The sequence below is a fragment of the Prionailurus viverrinus genome, chromosome X, assembly GCF_022837055.1.
Source record: "Prionailurus viverrinus isolate Anna chromosome X, UM_Priviv_1.0, whole genome shotgun sequence".
In the NCBI taxonomy this organism is placed as follows: domain Eukaryota; kingdom Metazoa; phylum Chordata; class Mammalia; order Carnivora; family Felidae; genus Prionailurus; species Prionailurus viverrinus.
The window spans coordinates 8731651-8759130 of record NC_062579.1 but is presented as its reverse complement, the minus strand read 5'-3'; the positions used below and the strand labels follow the sequence as shown (position 1 = coordinate 8759130).

Here is a 27480-nt window from a genome sequence, read left to right as displayed (position 1 = left end):
CACTTATCCTACACCCATGCTGGATTCTGATGGTTTCCAGAACACATGTCCCCACTATTCTCCTCTGCTTCTGGTACCAGGATATTCTCATCACTCCCATCGCACAGCTCCAGTTACCATTGTACCAGTCCCTCAAGGTCTTTTTAGATGCCACTCTCTCCACCAGCTTTTTTTTTTTTTTTTTTTTAAATTTTTTTTTTTTCAACGGTTATTTATTTTTGGGACAGAGAGAGACAGAGCATGAATGGGGGAGGGGCAGAGAGAGAGGGAGACACAGAATCGGAAACAGGCTCCAGGCTCTGAGCCATCAGCCCAGAGCCTGACGCGGGGCTCGAACTCACGGACGGCAAGATCGTGACCTGGCTGAAGTCGGATGCTTAACCGACTGCGCCACCCAGGCGCCCCTCCACCAGCTTTTATAAGACAGTCCCAAGAGGGTACACTCTCTCCTTCATTTGGTTCCCATAGTATTCTATTTTTACGAGTCTCATGCGCGTTAGACCTCTATGGTGACCTCGAACACATTCTGTCTGTTGTGTATTGGAGTTAGGAATTGGCCTCAACCTCCCCGCCCGTGGTCAAGAGGACTGTAAATTGCTTCAGCTGACATAATCCCACACATCACCATGTTCTGCAGGTGGGGATGCTCAGTAACTACTGGCTGAATTTAATTGGATAATAGAGTTTTTGCTAACACAGTGAATGTATTAAATAAAATGAATCATGACACGCATTGCTTTCCTTTCTGTTATGGAAAGGAAACTTAATTTCCTTTATAAATTGCAATTTATAAATTTTAAGGTGCTCAACTTTCACCTGCAAAGGCGTTCAGCTGTTGAATATTGGGATTTGGCCCTTTACTTTTGAGTAAGAATTTTCCCTAAAAGCAGAGTTATAATTGCAGCCATTACTCATTATTTGTGGATCCTGTATTCACGAATTCACCTACTCGTGAGATGTCTTTAAACAGAAGCACACATAAAACAAGGTTCTATGTTGATCGGTTGATGAAAATGTGGTTAGAGGCTCAAAGGGACTAGGCCCTGTATTTCCCCAAGAGCAGCGGTTCAGCGTTTGTGAATCCGATGGTCATGGCAACTTTATAGAACATAACTACCTGGAATACCCAGAATCAACTGTATCGGTTTTTCCCAGGCGTGTAGGCAAGGCAAGCATTCTTCTGTCTCTTAATGTGGACGTTAAGAGTCTGCAGTTCAGAACCAGGCCCCCTGATAGGCTCTCATCATCTCCTCCCTGGTGCATTTTCTACAGGCTTGGTATAAATTTTGAAAAGGCTAATTAGTATAAAGAACAGAACTAGAAGGGTGCTTGGGTGACTCAGTCGGTTGAGTGTCTGACTCTTGATTTCAGTGTAGGTCATGGGATCGGGCCCCACACTGGGCTCCGAGCTGAGTGTGGAGCCTGCTTGGGATTCTCTCTCTCTCCCTCTGCCCTTCTCTATCTCTGTCTCCCTCTCTGTCACTCAAAAAACTAAACAACAACAACAACAACAACAACAACAACAAAACCAATCATTTGTTATGTTGTCTTACCATCCAGAAATACATATCGTTATTGTTTGGATACATTTCCTTCTAGTATATTTTTTCTGGTATTGTGCTGTTTTCTTTCTTTCTTTTTTTTTCATTTACCATTATAAGGTTAGCATTTTCCCAGTATTCAAACAACGACTCTTGAATGGCTTCATCAGGCACCTGCCATGGAGGTTGTACCAATCAACGTTAGCACAGCAGTGTGTGGGGGTGCCAGGCTTCCCTCAGCAACACCAACATCACAGGCTGATCCTGCTGTTCCAGCTCTTTGCCGTTTTGATAAATGAAAGAGAATACTTCAGCGTGGTTTTAAGTTTCCCTTTTCCTAGCTGAGCGAGGTTATGTTTTTGTTTTCATTTTTAAGTATTTGTTTACCTTACATATTTATATCCTTGGCCTATTTTTTTCTGTTGGGTTGCTGGGATCCTTACTGTGTTAGAGCAGCTTCTTGTCTATCAAGGAAATCCGGCCGTTTTCAGGGATAGGAGTTGCAGTAGTGTTAAGAGGGATTAGGCTTATTTTGCATGCCCGAAAAGGTAAACCTTTGGATGCGAAGCATAGATACAAACCAATAGAAGGAAGACCTTGTAATAACATTTATATATATACATATATATGTTTATTATATGTGTTATAATATACATATAAAACATAGAATAGGCTTCCTGAATCAGAGTGATTTTCTTATGCCTGGAGAAATACAAGCATTCGCTGAATGCTAACATAATGGGTGCGTTTTCAGGATCAGTGGTCCTCAAAATAGGCTGTGTGCCACATGAGTCAGTGCTGTGCTGGTTTCCATTAATTTGTTAAAATAAAAATGAAATTACGTTGTACTATCCCGGGAATACACAACCTAAATAGATATATGCATTATGAGTGCATGCTCACATTTTTTTTTTTGTAGCTAATAGTGATACGTGATCAAAGAAATGTGGAGAATATTATCCTAGAAAATTCCGATCACCTGAAGTGGGACCCACGCAACGGCGTATTTCAGCAACAGCCCCGAGGGGTTGGTGAGCACATTAAGATGATCTAGATGATCTTCCAAACCGGAAGTACTATAATTCTACCAGATGGGAAAGAGCGAGGACCCATTTATAGCGGTTGTTGTTGTTTTCTACTTAATGGTTTGGAGAACTGTATATTTTCGCCGGAGAATTGAGGGAGCAGGAATGCCCTGGAGAAGGAGGTACAGCTGGAGGTCACAAGAAGAAGGGGAAAATGCAGTCAGTGTTTCCTGCCAGGAGTTAGGCCTCTGGGAAGCATTGTTTTCAAAAGGCCTGGGTGGTAAAGGGTGGAAACTTTTTGTATTTACCTATTTCTGGTCAGGCCTAATAGCTTGAGTTGCTTAGGGCAACTCTGGTTTCTGGGAAACAGAACCAACTGAAGAACCCATGCCCTGCCAAAGTTGAGTTGAGCTGGAAAAAGAAGCCCTTCAAGTTCAGCACGCTGTTGATGAACTCTTCTCTTCGCCTGTTCTGAGAAGAAGCGTGTTGTATGCCTTTCAAAATCATCGTTTAAATTATAGCTTTGGGACTTTCCTGGTTTTAGCGCTGCAAGTCCCCGGTCACTCCTGCTTGGTTACATTTAAGAACAGTTAGGAGTAAATCATCATGTGTCAGGGACATTTAAGGATGATGGTGTCTATTATGCTCTTAGTTGGGCTTAGAAGTGTTTTTTCCCCCCAGGTTTTTCACTACAAGCCTCAGCAGGTTCTCTGACTTTGTTCAGGAGAACAAACCCGTCCTGTTTCCAAGGGTGTGCCCATCAGAAAAGCCACACTCCTATTTCCTGGACGGTGGCCAGCAGCCTTTGCATGCACTGCCCGCACCATATCCTGGAGAGGGAGGGAAGGGTGCTGGTGATTCACACCGAAAACTCACAGCTGGAATCAAACCCCCGTCTCCCACACAGCCTGTTTTTCCTACCTTGCTGTGTACTCTCAAAACCACACTATCCCATTGTTGAATCAAAGCTGGGGGTAAAAAGGAAGCCTGATCGAAATCAAACGCATGGGGCACCTGGGTGGCTCAGTCCGTTAAGCCTCCGACTCTTGATCTTGGCTCAGGTCATCATCTCACAATTCATGAGTTCGAGCCCCGCGTTGGGCTTTGTCCGTGCTGACTGTGTGGAGCCTGCTTGGGATTCTCTCTCTCCCCCTTTCTCTCTGCCCCTCCCCTGCTTGCTTCCGCACATGTGCTCTCTCTCTCTCTTAAAACAAATAAAAAAATCAAAACCCATTTTGGAAAGAAAAAAATACTCTAGGAAAACCGGGAAAGAGGGATACTTTCTCAGTATCATGAAGACTATTGTTCGGTGAACTTCCCATGTCACATCTAACACTGAGATATTAGACATAATCCTGTTAATTTGAGGGAACAAAAAGACAAGAATGTCTACCGGCGCCATTACGATTTAATATCGCCCCAGAAAGTTCGAAGCTACTAATATGAGTTACAGCTGTTGGAGAGGAGGAGGAAAAATTATTCCTTTGTGGGACTATGCTAACAAAAGCAAACCCCACTGTGGCTGCATCCAGCTCTGGGCGGTGGCGTGACTGGAGGAGGAGGGAGGGCACAGGACGTTTCCAGAAGCTGGGCTTATGGCGCAGGCTTGGAGGTTGTAGCTCGTGTGTTTGGCATGGTTTGCAGTTGAGGCGCAACAGATTATAGAAAGCCATCCTCACCCCCAAGACCCCTTTGGCACCACTGTGCTAAGAGTATCAACCAAAACTTCTTAGTAACTTGCTGAATTTAAAATAAATACGCAAAAATCACCCACTTCCCTGCAGGAAAGCAATAACCAGATACAATGGAGGAAATACCCCCTTCATTGTAGCAACGGGAGCCCCATGTACCTCAGAGGAAAAAGGCGTTCCCCTTTAACCCATTTAACCTACTTCTAGAAATCTCAATACTTTTCTGGGGGAAAGAAAAAGAAACCAAAGTAAGAATAAAGGCTCACTATACAAATGTTTATTCCATTTTTTAATTTTTTTAAAAGAATTTTTAAAATATCTATTTTTGAGAGACAGGGAAAAAGAGCGCAAGTGGGGAAGGAGCCGAGAGAGAGGGAGGCACAGAATCCGAAGCAGGTTCCAGGCTCTGAGCTGGCAGCACAGAGCCCGATGCAGGGCTTGAAATCACGAACTGTGAGATATGACCTGAGCTGAAGTCGGACGCCCAACCGACTGAGCCACCCAGGTACCCCTGTTTATTCCATTTTTTAAAAGTTGAGCCAATTTCTCAACCTGGGCATTATTAACATTTTGGGAGGAGAATTCTTTCCGGTGGGGTGGTCCTGCGCACTGTAGGATGTTAAGCAGCTTTCCTGTCCTCTACTCACTAGATGCTAGTAGCGCCCCCCTACCGCCAGGGGTGACAACAAAAAGTGTCTCCAGATATTGCCAACTGTCTGCTTTGGAGGACAAGGGCTACCAAATGACCCCCAGTAGAGAACTAGTGGTTTAAACACACGCATCCATACAAGGATACTACACAGCTGTTAAGAAGAATGCCACAGCTTGATATGTTCTAATATAGAATAATCTCCACGACGGTTGGAAAGTGACAGAATTATTATGGCATAGTGTAGGATTTGTATACAAAGCAAAGGCTATACCTTTATTCTTTAAAAAAAAATAGTGTATTTTCAGTTGTACTGTGGGGAAAGATGGGCTATTTTACTGAGTGATTACTTCTACATACTACATTGATTCAGAGAAAATTCCAGAATTCACATTACACTGTCCAAAAGACAGTGCTTAGAAAACAAGCACATAATGGCAGATACAAATACATATTCACAAAGTTTTTAAAAAAATATTTGGTGGTTTCTAGTATTTTCACAATATTGTGCAACTGTCACCTCTGATTCCAGAACAGTTTCATCAACCCCAAAAGAGAGCCCATACTTACTCAAAGTCACTCCCCATTTTCTTCTTCCCCCAGGCTCTGGCAACCATACTGTCTGTCTCTGGGGATTTGCCTATTCTGAACATTTCATATAAAAGGAATCCTGTGTTGGTCTTTTGTGTCTGGTTCCTTTCACTTAGCAAAAGTTCTCAGGGCTCATTCAAGTTGTAACATGTCAGAACTTCATTCCTTTTAATGGCTGAATAATTGTCCATCATATGGATATGACACATTTTGTTTATCCAGTTGTCTGTCGATGGGCATTTGGGGTGTTCTTACTTATGCCTTGATTCTAGGGTATGCCTAAATGATCTCAATGGGGAGCCTGGCTGGCTCAGTCAGTTGAGCGGCCGACTTCAGCCCAGGTCATGATCTCACAGTTCGAGAGTTCGAGCCCCGCGTCGGGCTCTGTGCTGACAGCTGGGGGCCTGGAGCCTGCTTCGGACTCTCTGTCTCCCTCTGTCTGTCCCTCCTCCTCTTGCACTCTGTCTCTCGCTCTGTCTCAAAAATAAATAAACGTTTTTTTAAAAAGTCTGGATTTTAGAGTGTCTATGCCAGTGATTCTCTTCTGGGGGTGCCTTTGCCTACAGGGGGTCAGTGTGGCAATTTCTGATCATACCATCTGGAGGGCGCTAGTGCCATCTAGTGAGTAGAGGCCAGGGTTGCAGCTGAGCGTCCTGCAGCATAGAATTCAACCCAGGTCCATGTCAGGAAGCATAGGTCACACGAAGGAAAGTAGCAGTTAACTGTTTTTCAAAAGTTTTCCAAATAAATTCCCAGCAGATTTCCCCCTCTGTCCCACTCCTACCCTATGACGATTATAGGCAGAGAACATTCCTAAAATTCTCCTCCTTGGAGGAGGGGGTGTGATAAAGAGTGTAAACCAGTCATTAAATGTCCTTTTATGTCGCCAAATAACGCTTTTTAAGTGAGACTAAAATTAAGTCCAGAGTAAACGAACATAGGCCATGACGTGATAAAAAGCTTCTCGCAAAAATCTTCAACACTATTAGCAAAGCTGCTTCAGAGTTCTGCCTCAGTAGACACTCTTAAAATGAAATGCCTGACCCTATAGGACTAAACCTAAAGGAAATTTGCCATGCCGCATCGGCTACCAGTTTTATGAGAAGTTTCACATGCCTTCTTAACCGACTGAGCCACCCAGGCGCCCCTAGTTTCACATGCCTTCTATACATTACTTGTAAGCTTCACAGCAGTCCTGAAAAGTAGGAATTGTCAGCTCCCCCATTTTACAGATGAGGAAACAGAGGCGCAGGGAAGCGGTGACCCATCAAGGTCACACAGCCCATGTAGGGCAGGATTGGGCAGGCCCATCTGATCCCGGGCCCACATGTGTCCTGTCTTCCACGCCACCACTCCTTCTGGAACAGAGTTCCCGTTCTATACATCTGATGTTGTTGCGAGACGTTGTCAGGTTAAAAACATTAGAAATGACACCCCCTGTGACACAGGTCTCCAGCTGTGGACACCGCACGGTCTTTCTGTTACTTACTGTGGGGCCCAATGCTTTCGTGGTTCAGGGATCCGAATCTCCCACCTGTAAGTGCGAAGTAATGCTCTTATCTCTCTGAACATCGGTGCAATGAGGAAATGGATTAGGTTGGTTAACTGCCTGCATGTTTAAGAACATTCATTTAACTTCTTGTAGCCACAAGACCACTCATGATCTAGTCATAATGTGATAATTAACAAAATCCTGCTTTCATTGCTCATGGCCTTTTAGTACAACCCACAAAATTCTTTTCCTCCTTCTCTACTTTTTTGCCCCACCCACCCCAGCTTTTCCCCAGTAACGAGACATTTTAAAATCATTGGGGGGCTGCCTCCTCCATGAGTGATGCCCCCATTCCTTCAGATTCTTGCTCATCAGAATGAATCTTCTGTGTTTCCTTGGGGACTAATTGTACTTCTTTTTAGTATTCACTTCTCTTACCTGCATGTTTTAGTAGTGTTTCCCCTGCTAGAGTGGTGGCTCCCTGAAGGTAGGGAAGTATGTTCCTTCTGGAGGCTTTCTAACTTCCTGTTTATGAGTTTCTGATGACATTTTCCCTTGTGCAAGCTGCAATGAAAGCAAAAAAAAAAAAAAAAGAGAGATTTAAAATTACCCCCAAATGAAAAGTTTATTTAAAAAGACAAAAGATAGGGGCGCCTGGGTGGCTCAGTCGGTTGAGCGTCCCACTTCAGCTCAGGTCGTGATCTCACAGTTTGTGAGTTCCAGCACCGCATTGGGCTCTGTGCTGACAGCTCGGAGCTTGGAGCCTGCTTCGGATTCTGTGTCTCCCTCTCTCTCTGCCCCTCCCCTGCTGACACTCTGTGCCTCTCTCAAAAATAAATATAAATTTAAAAAAATTTAAAAAAGACAAAAGATAAAAAATGACATCCCTATATCAGACCCCCTTATTATAAAATGTTTTATTGCTTCTTGAAGTCCAGAACCTGTGGCCCAAAAACCTCAAGCACAATGAACACGTTAGCCAAAAATTTGAGAAGTTAAATCCTTGCAGTGAATTGAATCAGAATAAGAGTAATGCACCCAACAAAAGATGTCAGCTGCTTAATTAAATTCAACGTAATGAAATCTTAACAAAATAGTAAACCAAGAGGTACATCCCTTAAGCCTAACTTGGCAAGAGTTCTGTGAGCGCCAAACCTTCATTGTTAGCTGTCTGTCTTGACAGCCTTCGACTAGAGACCGTGTGAGCAGAAAACTTCCCTCTACACCACAACACAGCTGGTCCCTTGACGTCTAGATGGCAGCCTGCCACAGGGACACACGGTCCTGAAGCAGAGACCCCATGCACGTGCTAGAAGATATGCGTGGTTCTCAGTGGCTCTGTTAGAGAGCCCCCTCCCTGTTCCGGTGAGGTCTGGTAGGACAAAAACAGTGTGCACACATCGTTAGGATCAGCAGAGGGCACTCTTAAGCAGCAATACTTCCAACGACCCGCTTTCGCCCTGGCTGCAGACACTAGGCTTTTGCATGTGGGAAATTTGGGTGATCATAGAAGTCGGCAAACCATTCCCTGGAGGCCCCTTCAATATGACACAGGAGGTAAAACGGACGACGTGAACACCTTGACCACGGTTTTTCTTCTTAATTTTTTAAATGCTTATTTATTTTTGAGAGTGAGAGAGAGAGACAGAGTGTGAGTGGGGGAGGGGCAGAGAGAGAGGGAGACACAGAATCCGAAGTAGGCTCCAGGCTCTGAGCTGTCTGCACAGAGCCCGACGCAGGCTCGAACCCACGAACCATGAGATGGTAACCTGAGCGGAAGTCGGACACTTAACCAACTGAGCCACCCAGGCACCCTGCTTGACCACAGTTTTAAGAGATGTAGGTGGTGTTAGCCTGATGATTACACGAGGAGCCAGCGGTAGTTTGGCTGAAGAGACTCCACGAAAGGTTGAATCCTGAGTGGGGTTTGAAGGGAAAGGGCATTCCTGGCCCTGGGATCCTAGAAGCAGCTGGAAGGTTCTGAGGAAGTCTGCGATTCAGCTCACCTGAGTAGTTAGATTCAGGAAATGATTGTTAAAGAACCTTGATGTGCGCGTCAGAAATTTTACTCCCAGGGAAAGGAAAATGAGTGCATTTTGGAGACTTTTGACAACGGGAGCAACAGAAAAATATAAAAGGAAAATTGCCTTTAAATCAGTTCTTTTCGCTGTAGTTAGCCATTGTTGGGTGGAACTCTCCCACGTCCACACCAGGGAAGGACCCTGGGAGCACGTCCTGTCAGGAACCTGTGGCTGCCTGTCCCCTGCCCCGCCCCCCCACCTCTTCTCCACCTCACCCAGGAACCACGAGGCCCGTTGTCATCTTTGCGTACAGCAGCACAAAGACCCTCTTCTTTGCCAGAGGTGGCCAGTTCGCCTGAAGTCCTCGCAGCTGGCAGTCCTGGCTGTTTTTGCAACTCCCGTCAGACCTCACAACACGTCTGTTGCCGCCAAGATGGCAGGGAGGTTGCCCTTTCTTAGGGAAGGCAATGAACAACTAAGTAATTCTATATTGTAGGGTCCCTCTGGGAAGAAGCTAGGGAGAAGGAACAAATCAGCAGAGGATAAAGAATAGACCGACCAATGTGATGGGCTGGTGGGGGGTGTCCCCTCTTAGGCAGTGATGTTTGAACAGAGGCCTGAACAAAGTGAGGAAACGAGCCACGAGACTATCGGGAGAAATACATTCCAGGAAGCAAGAGGGAAGACCCCCGAGTGGGATCTCTGCCCGTGGAAGTGTGGCAGGAGTGCCAGTTCTAGAACTTACCGAACACTTGATATGTGCCAGGAACTTTTGCACTCATTACCTCGTTGAGAACTCACCACGCTTGGTGAGCTCATCTCCTCTGTCCACATTGTACTTGAGGAAACCGGGCCTCCTGAAGTTAAAGGACTTGCCCCACATTTCACACCTAGTAAGTGACAAACCCGAGACTCCCTCGGGGGAGCCTGAGTGGTTCCCAGAGGCTGGGCCACGCCTTCAGGGCCAGAGCGCCCCCTTTCCCCCCCCCCAGCATTGGCCCCCAGGCAGGGTTGTGGCAGGAAATGGCAAGGCAGGCCCCAGGAGAGCCTTTAAAATATTTGGCCAAATACCCAAAAACCATGTTGGTTATCTTTTCCTTTTTTGTTCAAGCTGCCTTCTGGCACTTACCAAGGTGTTTATGTGGGGTCGAGATTGGATGAGCTTATTTAGTGCGGTGATATTTGAGAATTCTCAGTGATTACGCAACTAATTAAAACATTTTTGTAAAATAACTTGGGTCCTTCACTGCATGGGTTCAAACATCACGTTTCTATCCTTGAAGAATCCTTGAAGACCCACTAGCCGCTTCTGTTATGCAATACGTTCCTTGCTGGCCTCTGGCAACAGCCGTGACCTCAATTCATGTTTGTGTTTTGTTTTTCTCTTTTTCCTACTGAGCTACCAATAGAAAAACAGCCACCATTTGGGGCACCTGGAAATTAAAAGAAACTATAGTTTTACCTATAACGTCAACTTTTTGCTTTAAAGAAAAAGTCTTGCATCTAGAAACATTGAATGAGGTCAGCACACTCCTCCTCCTTAAATACCAGAAAGAAACAACAAACTTTATGGTATCTTGTGCTGTGATTCTGCAGGATTAATTTATAGCTCCTGGAGGTACACCTTGCTTCAATTTCACATCGCAAGAGCCACTTTTGTTTCGTTCCTGCTTTGGCTTTTTGTTTCTCTCCTTCCAAATATACAAACACACGAAGAGGTAAGAACCGACGAGGAAGCAGAGGTGTTCGGTGAAGACCCCTGGAAAGTGGAGGACGAAGAAGGAGGAAAGGACGGAGCCGGATCAGGCAGCATGGACCCTCTTGCAGAAAACACCTGTTTCTGATTACAGATTTCTTAATTAGACACACGCAACTCTTGAGTTTAAACATAACGCCCCCAATTCCGTCAGCCACCCACGGCCGTTCTCCAGGTGTTTGCGATTATGTGACGTCCTAAAAAATCATCTGGATCGTGTCGACTCTCAGAGCACTGCTTGCGTTTAGAAAAATGCTGCGCAGGAATTCGTTTAAGCTTGAGATCTCAGTGTGGCATTTACAGCACTTAGGACAAAGAAATAAATCAAAGATAATCATAAATAAAGGGTCCTTGGTTTCCAATTTTTCTTTCCTCCCAACGGCAAAAAGTATGGTTTTTTGCTTTAAGAAGTAAAAGGTAGGCATTATGGGCTCAGTAAAGCCTCATTAACCAGACTTCTCTAATTCAGATTTTATAGTACTTAGAATGGGAGAAATGATGTTTACTTTTGTATTACCAGAGAATGGGGTAAAGTGGGGGGTGGGAATAACCACCTTCTCAGTCTTTGAGAAACAGTGTTGGCATCGCTTTCTAAAATAAAACTTGCAACACACACACACACACACACACACACACACACACACACACACACACACCACCCCTCTCCTGGTGTCCACATAAATTTTCATCTTTAAATGAGTCATGCTCACTACAATTTACTTTTTAAAGCTGCCTGACGTATTTTTTAGATGATTAACAACTTGAAAGTCCCTAGGCTTGGATAATTGAAAAATCTTTGGGGATGGAAAGAATACGATTTGAAAGAGACTCCTTTGAGAACCCAGAGCTTGAGGCCAAAGAGAATGAGAATTGCCTTTGTTATGCAGTTATTTTAATTAAAAATGTATGCATAACAAGAAAAGGAAAGCAATTCTAGACACTGTTTCTTCTAGTTTGGTTGTTTGAGATTTGGAAGCTTTTTCTCTTCATCAATGCTTTTTTTTAAGTTTATTTTTAGAGAGACAGAGCGAGCGCGAGCACAGGCAGGGGAGGGGCAGAGAGAGGGACAGGACAGAGCATCTGAAGCAGGCTCCGTGGTGACAGCAGAGAGCCCCGTGTGGGGCTCTCAAACTCATGACCTGAGATCGTGGCCTGAGCTGAAGTCTGACGCTTAACTGAGTGAGCCACCCAGGCACCCCTCCCCTTGTTAATGTTTAAGCTTTGTATGAGGTCCTAAGTCCTTCATTCCTGTTTTGGCCTCTATAGGAGTCCCAGGTCTTTTCTGCGTGGTAACATATGAAAGTCAGAGCTAGCTACATCGTTCTCTTCCATAGGATGGCGCTATTCTTCCGATTGTCTGTGTTTTCCCTTCTGTCTCACTGCCTTCTTGGCCACCCCGGTTCGCCCAAAGAGGGAACAAATAGTCACCAGCTTCTCTGCAGAATAAAGCATATCACTTCTTTTTGTTCACTGATCAGTGGTAATATCTTTATATTTTCGTAAAATAAAAAAGTGTTTTCCATTATAAAAAAGTAAACGACTCATTGTGGAAAACCCAAACTGTCAGAAAAGTGGGAAGGGGATAATAAAATGTGTTTGCAATTCCACCATCTGGAGATGACCTCTGTCCACGTTTTGGTGTGTTTATCCGGGCATCTTCAGGTGCGTCCTAACATGATGGGGTACGATTTTATTTAAATGAACCCGTTTAAACTCATCATTGCATGTGACCCCTTTAAGTAAAATTCCTGTTCAGTAACCTACTTGCTTTGATTAAATAGTATCTCATTTTTCTGTGTCGGTGAATAGACATCTCCATCACTTTTTAACAGTTGCAGAATGTTCTCCTGTCTTTTTGCTATTATAATAAACTCCAAAGATAGGTTTGTGCTGACATTTTGTATTCTTGTTGCCTCCTTAGATTTAAATCTCAGAAGCCTATTTTTAACATTTAAATCTTTGTCCATTTGGAACATGTTTCCATATGTGGGGGCGGGGCTTACTCTCTTTTCTCATATGGTCAGTCCTTTGTTCCAATACTGTTTATTGAAAAATGCACCCCTGCTCCCCTGATTTGGAATTGCTGTCATCATATAAATTCTCCACGCAAATGGGCCTCTTCTCGTCCCGTGCCAATGTTGCACTGTTGCCATTTAGTATAGCAAGTTGCCCTGTGGGGGTTTGAGAGTAGGAATCTAGTCAGGGTTCTCCAGAGAAACAACCACTAGGATGTATAGAGATGTACAAGAGGGGGGTTATTATAGGAGCTGGCTCACGCGGTTATGCAGGTGGAGAAGTCTCATAATCATCTGCCCTCTGCAACCTGGAGAGCTAGGAAAGCTGGCAGTATAATTTAGTCTGAGGCCCAAGTCTGAGAACTGGGGGCAGGGCCCGGGGCCGGGAACAGGGGAATGGGAGATAGGACAGGGGTTGCTGCTGGTGTGAAGTCTCAGCGTCCCAAGGCCAAGAAGCAGGAGCTCCGATGTCTGAGGACAGAAGACGGATGTTCCAGCTGAAGAAGAGAGAGGAAGAATTCACCCTTCTTTTGTTCTCTTTGGGACCCCAGCAAATTGGATGACGCCCACCCGCACTGGGGATGGCAATGTTCCTCACTCGGGCTACCGATTCACATGCTAATCTCTTCCAGAAACACCTTCACAGGTGCACTCAGAAGTGATATTTTTCTATGTATCTGGGCGTCTCTTAGCCCAGTCACATTGACCATCACAACCTAGAACCTCCAATTTCTGTAGCCATCTGCCTGTCACCTGCTGAGGCCATTCTGTACACAGTGTACCTCATTGTCATCGCTCGGCAGGATGACATGTGGAGAGTCCTCATGTCAACCAGCCCTGATTTCTATTGTCGTTAAGTGCCCGATAAGTCTTTAGTTTCAGGAAGTGGCATCCAACGAAGCTGGTTCAAGAAGAAGGGGGTTTATTGTAAGGCTACACTATAAGATTTCAGCAGCTTCACAGTATCGGGTCTTTAATTGCCCTTAGTTTGGGGTATGAGGAGGCATAATAAATGATGGCTGTTTTCCCAGCATGAATTCTGAGCCATTTGAGAAGATGAAAGAGAAAGATGGCAGACACACGAAAAACACTTTGTTTCCGAGATAGCTGATATTGGAGAGTGTGGCTTCTCTCTACATGCAGCTGGGCTTCCAAATACTGTATGCAAAACTTAGGCAGACTTTATTCAGATCTCACTGGCTGTGCTGGACCCCTGAAGGCCACTGCCATGGGGGCTGGCCCCTCCCAGAGGCACTTGCTTTCTGTGGGCAGGCTGATTACCAAAAAGGAAGGGGAGAGGCAGGGATTTGGCCTTGAAATGTGGCTAGTACAACTGAGGAGCTGAATTTTTTTTTAATTTTTGTTTAATCTGTATTTATTTTTGAGAGGGAAACAGTGTGTGAGCAGGGAAGGAGCGGAGCGAGAGGGAGACACAGAATCGGAAGCAGGCTCTAGGCCCCGAGCCGTCAGCACAGAGCCCGACACGGGGCTCGAACTCACGAACTGTGAGATCGTGACCTGAGCCGAGGTCTGACACTCAACCGACTGAGCCACCCAGGCGGCCCATGAATTTTTAATTTTCGTTCACTTTAATTGATTTAAATTTCAACGGCCACACGTGGCTAGTGGCTAATGGCTACCCTATTGAACAATACAGAATTTCTTTCCGTTCTTAGCATGGACATGCCCCTAGAAAAGTTGACTTTAACGTATATGAATTTGGGGCACCTGTGTGGCTCAGTCAGTTAAGCGTCCAACTCTTGATTTCGGCTCAGGCCGTGATCTCACAAACCGTGAGATGGAGCCTGGTGTCGGGCTCTGCACCGACAGTGTGGAGCCTGCTTGGGATTCTCTCTCCCTCCCTCCCTCCCTCCCCCCTCTCTCAAAGGCGTCATATGGGCTAGCACGGCCCTTTCACTGAGATTCATTCCCTCAGCTCGCCCTACTGTCTTCGTTGCTCCTGACACTTTCCTCACCACATTTTCTGTGGAAAAAGTGAACAGTTCTTCACAGCTGGCCAAACACCTACTTTTTCTTCTGCTTGTTTTCTCAAAGGTATCTTACCTCCTGGAAGGGGGCAGCATGGCCCATGAAGACTTCTGTGGACATGTTGGTCAGATGAACCCAGGAGACCTGCAGGTATGGCCAAGGACATGGAACTGCTGGTGGTTTAATCATCTGTGGGTGTACATGCTTCGTCTCACCCACTTCTAGTACATTCATGCTTTCCTCCCCGTCTCTTGTGTATTTTTGACCTCTTCCTTTCTGTGGATCCTTCCACTTAGCCTAGAAACCTGCACAGGTGTCTTGTATTCTTCTCTCAAGCTTTCCTTGACCCCCCCTCAATCACTTTTTAGCTCCCAACTAGTCCTTCTCTTAAGTTTCTCCAAAGCATAATCAAGAATGATTATCTTAACCTCCTCATCCATTTTATCCTTCACTCACTGAAATCAGTGCTGGCCTCACAACCTCCACCCAGACCCCTGCCGAAGCCGTTCAGACAGTGGTCACGCATGATGTCCCCATTGCCAAAGTCGGCACACCAGTTTCAGTTGTCATCTTTCTAGACCTTTCTGCTGCATTTGCAACATTGCACTGTTTATCTGCCAACTTGTTCGCAGGGGTCGGTGGTGTCACTTAAGACGATGACCCAAACCTTGCCGCCATCCTGGGCTTGTTTGAGACACGTTTCAATCTCCAGGGAATGCTTGGGTGTTCTTTGCTGGGTTTGTAAGTCTGAACTCTGTGTCAGGAACTTTCTGGGGTTATTTACATATCTCGTGGAGTGATAACTGCAGATATTTGCATCGTGGTGTTTCATGAACATGAAATTGAAAGCAGTTTCATACACATAATCTCTCTAAGGTAAGTATTCTTTTTACCTCATTTTTAAAATGAGAGAGTGGGGATTTACTGATGTTAAAAAAAAAGATGCCCATGGCATCAGAGCTAGTAAATGGTGAGGTTGAAAAGAGGAATCTGGGGGTGCCTCGGTGGCTCAGTCAGTTAAGTGTCTGACTCATGATTTCAGCTCAGGTCATGATCTCATGGTTCGTGAGATCGAGCCCACACTGGGCTCTGCGCTGACAGTGTGGAGCCTGCTTGGAATTCTCTCTCTGCCCCTCCTCTGCATGTGCCTGTGCTCGCTCTCTCGCGCTCTCTCAAAATAAATAAAAAAGAAAAAGGGAAATCTGTTCTCCCCCCCTCCAAATCCGATAGGTGGGCCGTATTAATAAAGTTGCTGCCAAACTAGGTTGTGCCTAAAAAAGGATGAAGAAGGTACAAAAAGTAGATCGAAAATATGGAGAGCTGAGCTATAAACGAAACAGGAAAGCAAACAGGAGGACACATCCCTGAGGACCAGCACCGGCTGCCGTCAGATGGAAGCCATGCGGCACGAACGGCACGGAGATCTCCCTCACTGCCTTAGAGCGGGGGGCAGCAGCTGCTTTAACTAATGACCAGGTGGCGATGTTTTAGGCTTTGTGGTCATAGTGCCCGACGTGTGGCAGCTCCTCAACTCTGCCTTTACGGCACAAAAGCAGACAGGCAGCGCGTCCGTGAGCAGGCACGTCTGTGCACCAGGAAAACTGAACGTACGGAACCAGGTGGCCCGCTGGGTTTGGCCCCTGCGCTGTAGTCTGCAGACCCCTGGGCTAAGTTTAATCGGTCTTCTCAAATGGAAGATGGAAATCAATCTAGATGTGTCCCGGCCTGCTTGCATGTTGGGGCTGATCCTGCTCCTTCTTGCCTCAGAGCCTTTCCGCGTGCCGTTCCCCTTGTGTGGAATACCTCCCTCTCCCCCTAACCCTGGTCACTTCTCACTCCCTGTCCGGGTCTCGGCCTGAAGCTTGCACCCTCGGCCGAGCTGCCTGGAACAGGCAGGCCATTCCACGTGCTCTCACACACACCTGCCGTGCCCCCCAGTGCCCCAGGTGCAAGCATATGCCGGCGATTATTTGATTGTTTATGGAGTTGTCGCCCCCACCGTGGCCGTCTGGAAGATGCTGTCGACGGCCTGCGTCCTCGCCGTCTGGCCCGCCTGAGGCCAGGTGGCAACAGCCCCCATGAGTGTGTGTGGCTGCCCGTCTCCCGTGCCGCTGCTCTGCCTGAGGGCTTTCTCGGCAGCCGGGCGTGCTGGGGATTAAACACCCCCCGAGGAACTGTTGTCCAAGAGGGTCGGGAGTTGGGGGGTAGACGGCTCGCCTCCCCCACCCCTGTGTGCACCCGTCTGCCCCGCTCGCGGTGGGGCTGAGGCCCAGGTGCCCACAGATGTCCCCTGCTCATTCACACCCTTCTCTCCTACCTAGCTCGCTGTTTCCCACGTCACCTGTGCTTCCTGCAGCAACCCTCCCACCCTCCCCCCCATAAATACTTGGCCTTAAGGCCTTTTGTCAGGATTTCTGTGGCCGGACGCAAGCTAAGACAGGCAGGAAACCTGTCGGCCACGTTCCATCCCTTCATCCCCAGATGCCCAGGTTGGCGTCTCGGGTTGGCCCCTGACGTGCTCTCAGTAAAGAAACGGACAAACGCTCGAAGACTCTGCACGACAGCGGAGGCGACGGGCGTCTCTCCACGCCGCGAGGGCTCCCTGACCGGAACCGAGCGGGCAGCCGCGAGCCCCCTGCCGCGGCGCAGCGCATGCCGGGAGCCTCCGCGCGTCGCGGCAGGCCCCCTCGCTCCCCCACGCAGCCGGAGGTCCCCACGCACGCGGCGGCGGGCCCGCGCGAGTGGCCTCCCGCTGCCGCGAGTACTGGCGTGACGGCTCCCAGCTGCAGCCCGTGCCAGGCACTGCCCTCTGCCGCAGGAAGCGCCTCTCCCCGGGCGCTTCTCCCTACGGAGGGAGGGTGGCCCTCGGCTCACGGTCTGCCGGTGTGGGGACAGCAAAGCCCGCTTGCCTCTTCTGGGTTTGGGACGATTGTGCAGGCTCCCCCAGTGCCGGCGCTCCGTGTCGGACCGGCCGGGGCCTCCGCCGTAACCGCAGTGCCGCTTGGCTTCTCCCGCAGCCCGATGGGGTCTTGTTTTTCACTTAAGGTGTGTCTACCCAGAGTGCACCCCGGTGTGCCCTCTGCCTGCAGCTCCCCCCCCCCCCATCCCAGAGCTCAGTCGAAGACTCGGGGATCCCAAAGAGAAGATTCTTCCATTTGTGTGAATTTCAGAGCTGACGCCTTGAATTTAAGTGAGGAAGGTTGGGAAGCTTTTGGAATCCCGGAAAAGGCTTCAGCAATGGTCACTGTTGCCTGGTTACTCCTCACGATGCCCAGGGACTCCGAAAGCGGCACCTGTAAGGTGCCTTGCGTCGTCCCCATGACCTAACTGCCCCCCCCCCCCCCCCGCAGGCTCCTTAGAGGCCGGGTGACATTTCCTTCTCGTGGGTCTCCCCTTTGCAGTGGATGACCGCGGGCCGGGGCATTCTGCACGCGGAGATGCCTTGCTCGGAGGAGCCAGCCCACGGCCTGCAGCTGTGGGTTAATTTGAGAAGCTCGGAGAAGATGGTGGAGCCTCAGTACCAGGAACTGAAAAGTAAAGAAATCCCTAAACCCAGTAAGGATGGCGTGACAGTTGCTGTCATTTCTGGAGAAGCCCTGGGAATAAAGGTGAGCCGTGCTGTCACGTGTCTGTGGAAGCTCAGGTGTGCAGTGACGGGAGGCCGGCCCCATCCGGGTCACCGCATCCCCCTGGGTTGATCACGGTTCACATCCCACAGGGTGGGCTTGCTTCACAGGTCTCAGAATAAGTGGAACCCAAGGGAACCCACACATTTTTTGCCACGTGCAAACCCACAGAGTGAGGAGAATTACAAGAAAGTAAGCTCATGGAAAAAATCTGGTCAGAAAGCAACTTTGGGGGTGCCTGGTTGAGCATCTGACTTCGGTTCAGGTCATGATCTCGAGGTTGGTGAGTTTGAGCCCCGCATCACGCTTGCTGCTGTCAGTTCAGAGCCCGCTTCAGATCCTCTGTCCCCCACCCCCCCAGCCCCACCCCTTCTTGTGCTCTCTCAAAAAGTAACATTTTTTTCTTTATAAAAAGCTTTCAAGGTCTGTCTTAACACATGTGTGAGTTCTCACCTTTCGCCTCTAGTACGGTTTTATAGCTCCTCGGTACTGCAAGTCTGTGACCTTTGAAAGACAAACTCCACTCTCCACAGATTTATTTAAAGCACTTATGCCCAGCTTCTTGAGGGAAACACACTACTGCATCATGGGAAGGTTTTGTTTTTTTTTAATGTAACATTTATTTAACCCAAACGTGCCATGCCCTATACCTTCTTCTCAACTGAGACTGTATAATATTTAGGTTTAGGGCCCCACCCTTTCAATCAAATAAGATCAATTTAGGCTAAAGATTCTGGACACACTTGTGGTAGGAAAAGGGTGTGGCAGATACTGTGTTAATTAACTGCACGCCAGAGCCACCACTGGGGACGCCACGTGATTCACGGTGACGGCCAGCTGGGTAGTGAGCTGGGTGGTGTGGTCTCTTAGGTGGCGTTTCCCAGAGGCAGACCCTGAGATGGGAATTCATGTGCAAGTGATTATAAACAAAGTGTCCCTAGGAGAACAGAAGAAGGAACCAGGACGGGGAAGGGAGCCAAGCAAGAGTCAGGCAAAGTCCCAAAGAGGACAGGGACTCTGGAAGGTTCAGTCTGCCTCAAAGTTGTCCTGACCCACCCTGGGCAAGGCAGCTGGGCTTTCATGTTCTCTTACTCAAAGGCATTACTTAATGGCCATTGAGTTTGGGCCCGGGAGCGGCTGGAAATGGTTCACAGGGTTCCTGGGGGATCTGAAGGTTCTGACATCTGGTTCCACAAATGCCACCATATTGGGAACCACTTTGCCATTCTCCCTGTGGGCGGTCAGTGCTTAAAACTACCTTAACTACTACCTTACCTACATTTCAGTTTTGTTTATATGCGCCCACAAGGATAATGGCTCGGCAGTGGTGACTAGCCAGCCACTCGGAGATCCGTGTTGTGGTGAACAGGTTGGTCAGGATTGTCGGTTGTGTCACTTTGATTTGTGTTTCCAGGGCAGACAGAAGTAACCGAAGAACAAAAATCAAAATTTGCTCTCCATTGAGCATATGTATATCTGACTGTTTATACCCCTAGCACGCCTGTGCCTTACTTTGTGGTTGGAAATGTGACCCTTCCTTGTGTTTCTGTGACCCATTTCTGTTTTGCCAGACGCTGGACAGTGCCCTGTTCAAATGTGCGTCAAGACTTTTCTTCCCTTCAGCTCCACAGCACAATTCAGATGCTGTGCAGTCTTCCCGGTAGAAGGCGAACGACGTCGTCGTGTGTGGGGTCAGGCGGGGAGGCCTAAGGAGAGCTGGAATAGGGCACATGCTAAGCGGCTCCTTCTGATGCCTGTGGCAGTTTTCATTCTGCGTGTCCGGGACTCTAGAGTTCTAGGGACACGCCTTCAGGGGACGCCGAGGTGGAGGGTGGAGGTCGAGATCATTTTCCCTCTTCACTCTCGCCAAAGCACAAGGTCTTGTGCAGTCACGTATATTGGAATCGTCCTTAAGATTTCATTTAGAAAAAGAGCTGTCTGCAGCTAAAAAAGAGAAATTAGACCACAGATTTGATAGATAAGCAAAGCCGGCAATATCACGAATCCTTAGAGTTCACAACTGCTTCTCATTTATGGCAAACATGATGCAGTTTTAATGTTGGAGCCGGTTCCAATCACAGGCAGAAGGACGTTTTAAAGTACTTCCGTGCAGCAGACCGCCTGGTCTTGCAATCACCACCAAGAATGAGAGACCAGAGGTAATGTTTTAGCTTTGTAAAATCGCGTCTTCGTAGCGCTGCCGGCCTCCCTCTTTTCCGTTTTGTCGAGTAAGGTCTCGGAAGTGAACTACATTCTCCTAAATAAAAGATCAGTCTTTATCATGAGAGCGTCTTAATAAGGGACTCTTGGAACCTTGGGCAGCATTAATTTGAATCTTGAGAGGCAGCGTGGTGCTCTGGTCACCAGCGTGGCCTCTGGAGACAGCCTGAATTCGAATCTGTGCCATGAATTAGCTGTGTGGCTTTGGGCAAGCCGCTTAACCTCTCTGCGTCGCTTCATAACATAAGGTTGCTGTGAAGATTCACTGAGCTTTTGATCTATTTAATCTATCATGACAGCACCAGACACATCGTAAGCACCATGTAAGCGGTAGCTGTTACTATTTGATTACTTCATGTTAACTGGGGCAGGAGCTGGGCTGAGATTTATGTTTGCTGTCTGTGCTAAAGAGGCTTGCTGGGATTCGGGAAAGACCGTCAGCCCGCTCTGAGGAAAAGATACCAGCATGAGTCATTGTAAAGATGGTGGAACTATTGGCCATTTCTTTTTGGGTCTCCTAAGAAACATAATTTTGTACATCTGCAGCCTTAATATCGGCTCACCAAGGAAAGACTGAGCCTTAAAAAGCCTACATGTACCTTTTTTTTTTAAATTTTTTTTTCAAAGTTTATTTATTTTTGGGACAGAGAGAGACAGAGCATGAACGGGGGAGGGGCAGAGAGAGAGGGAGACACAGAATCGGAAGCAGGCTCCAGGCTCTGAGCCATGAGCCCAGAGCCCAACGCGGGGCTCGAACTCACGGACCGCGAGATCGTGACCTGGCTGAAGTCGGACGCTTAACCGACTGCGCCACCCAGGCGCCCCGAGCCTACATGTACCTTAAATCAAACTGCAGATTGTTTTGCATCGGGAAGATAATTTTAAGCTCAGTTACAAGGTGAGGCTGGGAAAATACCTTTCAAGAGATTGATCTGTTTCTACTCAACAACAGCTCCTCTCCTCTAACCAGGATATCTAGAAAACGGAATTAGTGACCGTCCCAGCCCCTTTCCAGCTTTATTCATATGGATCACCTGATTCAGCAGGTGCGGGTGAGGCCCGAGTCTTCATTGTGAACCAGCTCCCAGATGATGCCAATGCTGTGGTCTAGGGACCACCGTTTGTAATACCTGTAATGACTGTGGGACCCACGACGCAGGAGTTGACTCATCAGGAAGAACAGGTTGATTATGTGCCTAGAGAAGATACTAAGGTTCAGCTCTGTGGCTTTTGGCAAACCTTACTTAACCTTTCTGGACTTGGGTTGTGACACGCATGAAAGAGGTGAGGGAGTGTTGTGCAGGATGCTATAAGCTTTTGCAAGCAGTGCAACTGTCTTTTTTTTTTTTTTTTTTTTTTTTTTTTAGTTTGAAAGGTAGACGTGTCCCTATTCCCAGGTTGTATGTGTCTCTGCACTTAGGGTTGGGAAGCCACTGCCAGTTTTGAGCCAAATTCTGCCAGGACATCACCATCTAAAGTGAAGGCTGAAGAAACGAGGAAAAGATAAAAATGGGATACTTTGAATAGTTTGTCACTTCTGGAAGGTCAAAATCACATGTTTATTTTCATGACCGTATGAAATTCTCCAAAGCCCATTCCATCCTTATCAGGATGAGCCATGAGCCGTGTTTATTGGAATATAATTTCTGCCACAAATGCCTCTACTTGCCTCCTGCTGTTGTAAATTCCATTGTGTGGAAAGCAGACCTTAAGGAGGCCTCAGCCCCACTGGGGTCAGAAAAATGGCAATCAGGAGCCAGACTGCCTGTGGTCAAGGCCAGCTCCACTACTGCGTAACTTTAGAAACGTCACTTAGGCTTGCTGGGCCCAAGTGTTCTCAACTGTAAAATGGCTCGAGAGGATTAAATCGGTTAATATATGTCAAGAACTTAGAACAATACCCGGTGCGGAATAGGCTCTAAGTGGTTACGGCTCTTACTTGCCAAAGCTTTGTACTGTGTTCATGTGGCCTACAGACATGACAGAAAGGATCTTCTTTTTTATTTAAAAAATATTTTTAAGTTTATTTATTTTAGAGACATTGCACAAGCAGGGGAGGGGCAGAGAGAGAGGGAGACATAGAATCAGAAGCAGGCTCTACGTTCTGAGCTGTCAGCACAGAGCCCTACCTACTCTGGGCTCGAACCCAGGAACTGTGAGATCGTGATCTGAACCAGTGTCGGATGCTTAATCGACTGAACCACCCAGGTGCCCCAAGGATCTTCCTTTTGACGGACAGATTGTATATGCATGTGTTGGACGATGAGCAAAATTTTCAAAATTCACTTTCCAAAAAGAGTTGACCGAGCATGTCCTGTAATTCGCTGAGATCTTACCACTGTGCCCCAACACCTGACACACTGCCTGATACATACGAGACAATAAACATTTTCTGGGTGCGTAAGTGAAATCGTTAGAATGTAAATGAATGCTGGAATATGAGAAATGGGTGAAGTAGTAAGAAGGTGGAAAATTAGGGATTAAGAATGATTGCAATAAACTTAATATGAGCTAACTAAAAAGTTGAGACAACAGTAAAAATAGCTAAATTGTATTTTTAAACTAAGGGATTAGGAAGTAGGGAAAGAAAAAAGTATATATTTTTTCTTTAAACGTGAATACTAGGCTGTTTTGCAAGACCCACATTGTTCCCTGCAGGTCTCTTAAATTCAAGCAGTGACAACAATGATGAGCAGCGGTGTGGAGGCTTAGGGGTCCACAGGCACGTGTCTTCTTGCTTTAGCATCTTTCCTGTGGGGTTTCAAGGTGTGGCTTGATCTCTAGTAGGGAGACATACTTCCCAGATTTCACTGTAACCCTGTTGTGATATCTGCCCCCCCTTTTTGGCTTTAGTTTTGCCCTGGCAGGCATTGGAAGATCCCGTGTCCCTTGGGCAAGTCTCTCCACAAAAGAGCAACCTGCCCACTAATCAGCCTGTGTTGGTTGTGGCTTGGCATATGACTTATAACCAAGTCTGATTCTTACCTCCAATGCAGAGAGCCGATGGGGGTTTTTAGGCTGTGTACCCGGCCACTGATGCACATGCACACTTTTTCCGACACCAGAGCTAGAAAGAGCCGCCCACCACATTTGCCAACTTTGGTTTTCATCTGGGAAACTTTAAGGGCCTAATGTCATTTGAAATACTTCATCACCAGTATACAATTTTGTTAGTATCCCTTCTACCTTAGTTTGATTAAAAAAGTGTGTGTGTGTATGTATGTATGTGTGTGTAGTTTACGTGGCTTTCAGGGAAGTACTGTGATAGCACATCCAAACAGGTGTGGGTTTTGGGCAATCATAATACTGGATAGTAGACTTAGAACATTTTTTCGTTGTACCTATTTCTCTATTTCAGGGATAATTTGAACTCTCTGATTACATCTGGCACATTTCAATGGATCTTGCTGACTTTATAGTTGACCCCCCTCCCCCAGGTCTCCACTCCCCCTGCCCCTCTTCTCTTCTGAGTTTGCTTCTGTTCACTTTGTGATGTTGGGAGAGCTGGCCTCTCCTTCCTTCCTCAGCTCAGAACGGCTTCTCAAAGTAGCATTTGAAACACTATTAAATCATGGAAACAGGTGGCACGGGCCCACTCTTTTCTTTTCTTTTCTTTTCTTTTTTTTTTTTTTTGCCTTTGAAGTATTCCACCAGGTTCATGGGCGCAGATGGAAAAAGAATGACGAATATTCTCCTGATCGCAGAGGTGGTACGTGGCATGGTGTGTTTCTGACAAAGGGAGCGTGAGAGAACAGGCTTTAGCTGCCACAGAGAGTGAGCAGACGGAAAAGACACTTGCCCAGAAAGGAATCGTCCCTTCCGAAGCCTTCTCTGTTCACTCATTTGATCTATAAGTCAGAGCGCTCTGTGATCGGCTTGAAAACTGGATACTTAAAAACCGTTCCTTTTGGGATGGGGCTGGGGGATAAGGACGGACCTGACCCTTCTCTCCATGTCTTTTTTCTTTTCAGTTTTGAAAGCTGTATGTGATTACACATTTAAAATAACCAGTCAAACCAGAAAAGGAAAACAAAACCCACATCTTAAAATCAAAACCGAACAGAAATAGATGAAGACCTTAAAATTTGTGTAAAGATACCAGCAACATAACCACACAGAGAAAGTATTTACTTTAAGGGCTTTTAACCATAGGTCTCTGATACATTTTTAGTGGAATGTACTTTCTAAAGACAAAAAAAGGCACAAAGATTTTAAACTTGACTCCATAGTTTATTGTTAGTGTTGGCATTATAATTTAAAATTTTTCACATATATTGAAATAAAACAAATGAGTTACCTTGATAATATTTTGAGGAGTCAAGGTTCTCACTGTAAGAAAAAAATAGGGATAGATATAAAAGAAAGAGCTAAGAAAAATACTGTAATGTCCAACATTACATTGAACACTAAGTGGACATGTAAAAAAAAATGGATGGCCATTATGTCTATGAAGCAGTTTCTGGAAACCTAATATGATTTGACCATTTTAGGAATCTGAAGCTTTTTAATCATGTAATTTTATGTTCCTTTCTGATAAAGGTCTTTATTTTACTCTAGTTTTTGTTTCCACTGATTATTTTATTTTTTTTATTATTGTCCATGTTTAATAGATGCTATAAGGGAGGCTAAATTAAAGTCTCACCTAAGAAAACCACAATCACCCAAATGAATCATGGCTGAATTTCCCTTTTGAGACCTTAAATAAATAGTGGATGGGTATAGGGAGAGAGGAAATGAAATACCAGCATAAGGCAGCCTTCTGGTCTCCTTTGACATAGCATGAGGGAAACACCATTTGCGGGGAAATGATATGGTGAAGTACAGTCCTGTAGAAACGTGAACTTGAGGATTTCACCACCTCTGCCTCATTGCTGCTGTTCGCCAAGGTCCAGCCTATGTCCCCTCTCTTCAGTGAAGCCTTCTCCACTGCCCTAGATCTACACAATCATCTACCTTCAATCCCAGGGGATTTGGAGACTGACAGTTATTTAATCCATGTGTCCCATTTGTCTGTGAGCTCTGTTCATTTAGTCGTTAGGCACCAGCTGTGTGCCCATCGTGCAGTGCCCTGGAGATACGATGTGAATGAGGAATGTCCACCGTTCTCAAATAAGGTCACGGTCTAACTGGGGAGGGAAACTGACACACGTCGACAGTATAATGTGGTACGTGAGAGGCTAAACCAGCAGTATGCAAAACTTCCATGACAGTCGGAGGAGGGACAATTGATTTTGCTTGTGTGCATAAAGCGAGGGAAAGAAAGAAAAGAGAGGGGGACAGAGGTCATGTCCTAGAATGGCTGGTATTAAAGGCATGGATGATAGGAGTGCAATAACTCTTTGGGGATCTTGATGTCAGGATGCATGGACGACCAGATCCTGGTGGGGTTGTGACGGGGCAGAAGGAATTGGTGCAGAGTACTGGGCTGGAGGGAAATCCAAGACCAAGTCTGTCTACTCCTGGATTTTGCCTATGGCTGATGTTGGCTGTATGTGTTCCGGTATCCCTCTCTCCCAGGGTTGTCAGTAGCGTGGTTTGAGGATAAGGTAGGGTGGAGCGCTGCGTGCAGTCTGCTGTCCTGTCAAATTTCACAAGGCAGTTCGTTCTGTAGGAGCGGCTGCCCCACAAGGACCATGTAGCCCGAGCAGATGATCTGCATCATTCCACACACAAGAACAAAACTTGGTTCTGATTCAGTGTTGAGAATAGGCACAATTCGGTCTGTTGGTCTTGTTTAGTAACGAGGAGGACACCAAAGAAATGCATCCAGCAACTTCAAAGACAGGCACTTCATTTGTAGTGAGGAATGTCCAAATAAACAGTGGTCAGGATTTGCTCAAATCAGCTGTACGAAAGGTTGCTCTTGCCCAGGGCGGTCCACTCACCCCAGAAATAGCATTCTTGGTGTGCACAAAGGGTGCCAGATGTTATTATTCCTTCACGATGTCCTTGCGGACCTAGGAAGTACATTCCAGTGGTGGTAACAAGCCCTTTTCTGGCAATACATGAAGAATGGATAGGTGTGCTTTTAAACCAGATGTTATATCCCGTGCCGTTCTTACATCGTTGGCCTTGGTAATGAGGAGTACAGATTAGCAAGGAAATTTAGAATCAGAGTATAATGAAAGCCATAAAAAACCAAGGCGTCGCCTTCAATAAAAGTGAGTGGACACTTTATAGCTCATTGTAATCACTCGGTCGACTGTCAAGGCTTGCACTTTCAGGATGTAAGAAGTCTTTCCCCAGGAACACATTACATATGTTTCTCTAACCGGAGTGAAAGCTACAGGACTGCTTCAGGTAGCTTCGGAGGCTCTTGGACGTTGCATTGGAAGATAAGCTCTTGTGGATATAAATGAGGTAAACGGCAGTATTTTAAAGACTGCTATTGGTGTCTATAAAGCCATGCTGCTGCGAGCTGCAAACACGGTTGTTTATTTTGACCGAAGCACAGACGCTTAGGATCACGTAGCTTATAAACAGCTTGACCAAACTCAGGCTAAAACGTGATGAGAAAATATGGTGTCAGATGTAATTTTGATTACTTGAAGCTTTAAGAATTCTGTTCCTGTGGCTAGGTGTAAGTCCTCTCAGACAAGAATTTTTAAATTTCAACTCACGTGAGCTCTAAATCATTGATAGGGTTTACTCTATTAAAGGAAGAGCATGTTGTGGTCTTAAAACCACAGGGGGATCCTTTTTATCTTCCCTTGCGTGCCCTTGGGCTGTTTGGTTTTCCCTTGGCTCAGTAAAATGAGATGAGGAAGCGTCCTGATCCTCCCTTTCCTGGAGGAACTTCCATACTGGCCATGGGGAATTGGAAGGATTTCCCAGAAAGGTATCTATGCCTTTATAGTTTGGTTG

The 27480-nt window shown here is 46.5% G+C and overlaps 1 protein-coding gene across 4 annotated transcripts in view; it reads left to right on the top strand.

Annotated features, from left to right (window-relative positions):
• Positions 1–27480, top strand: part of PIR (pirin) — a 90781-nt gene that overhangs the window by 9728 nt on the left and 53573 nt on the right. For all 4 annotated transcript variants that reach the window (XM_047843311.1, XM_047843313.1, XM_047843310.1 and 1 more), the window contains exons 4-5: positions 14837–14920; positions 18172–18378. In XM_047843311.1, coding sequence (XP_047699267.1) covers positions 14837–14920; positions 18172–18378 — 291 coding nt within the window. The remainder of the gene's footprint in view (positions 1–14836; positions 14921–18171; positions 18379–27480) is intronic.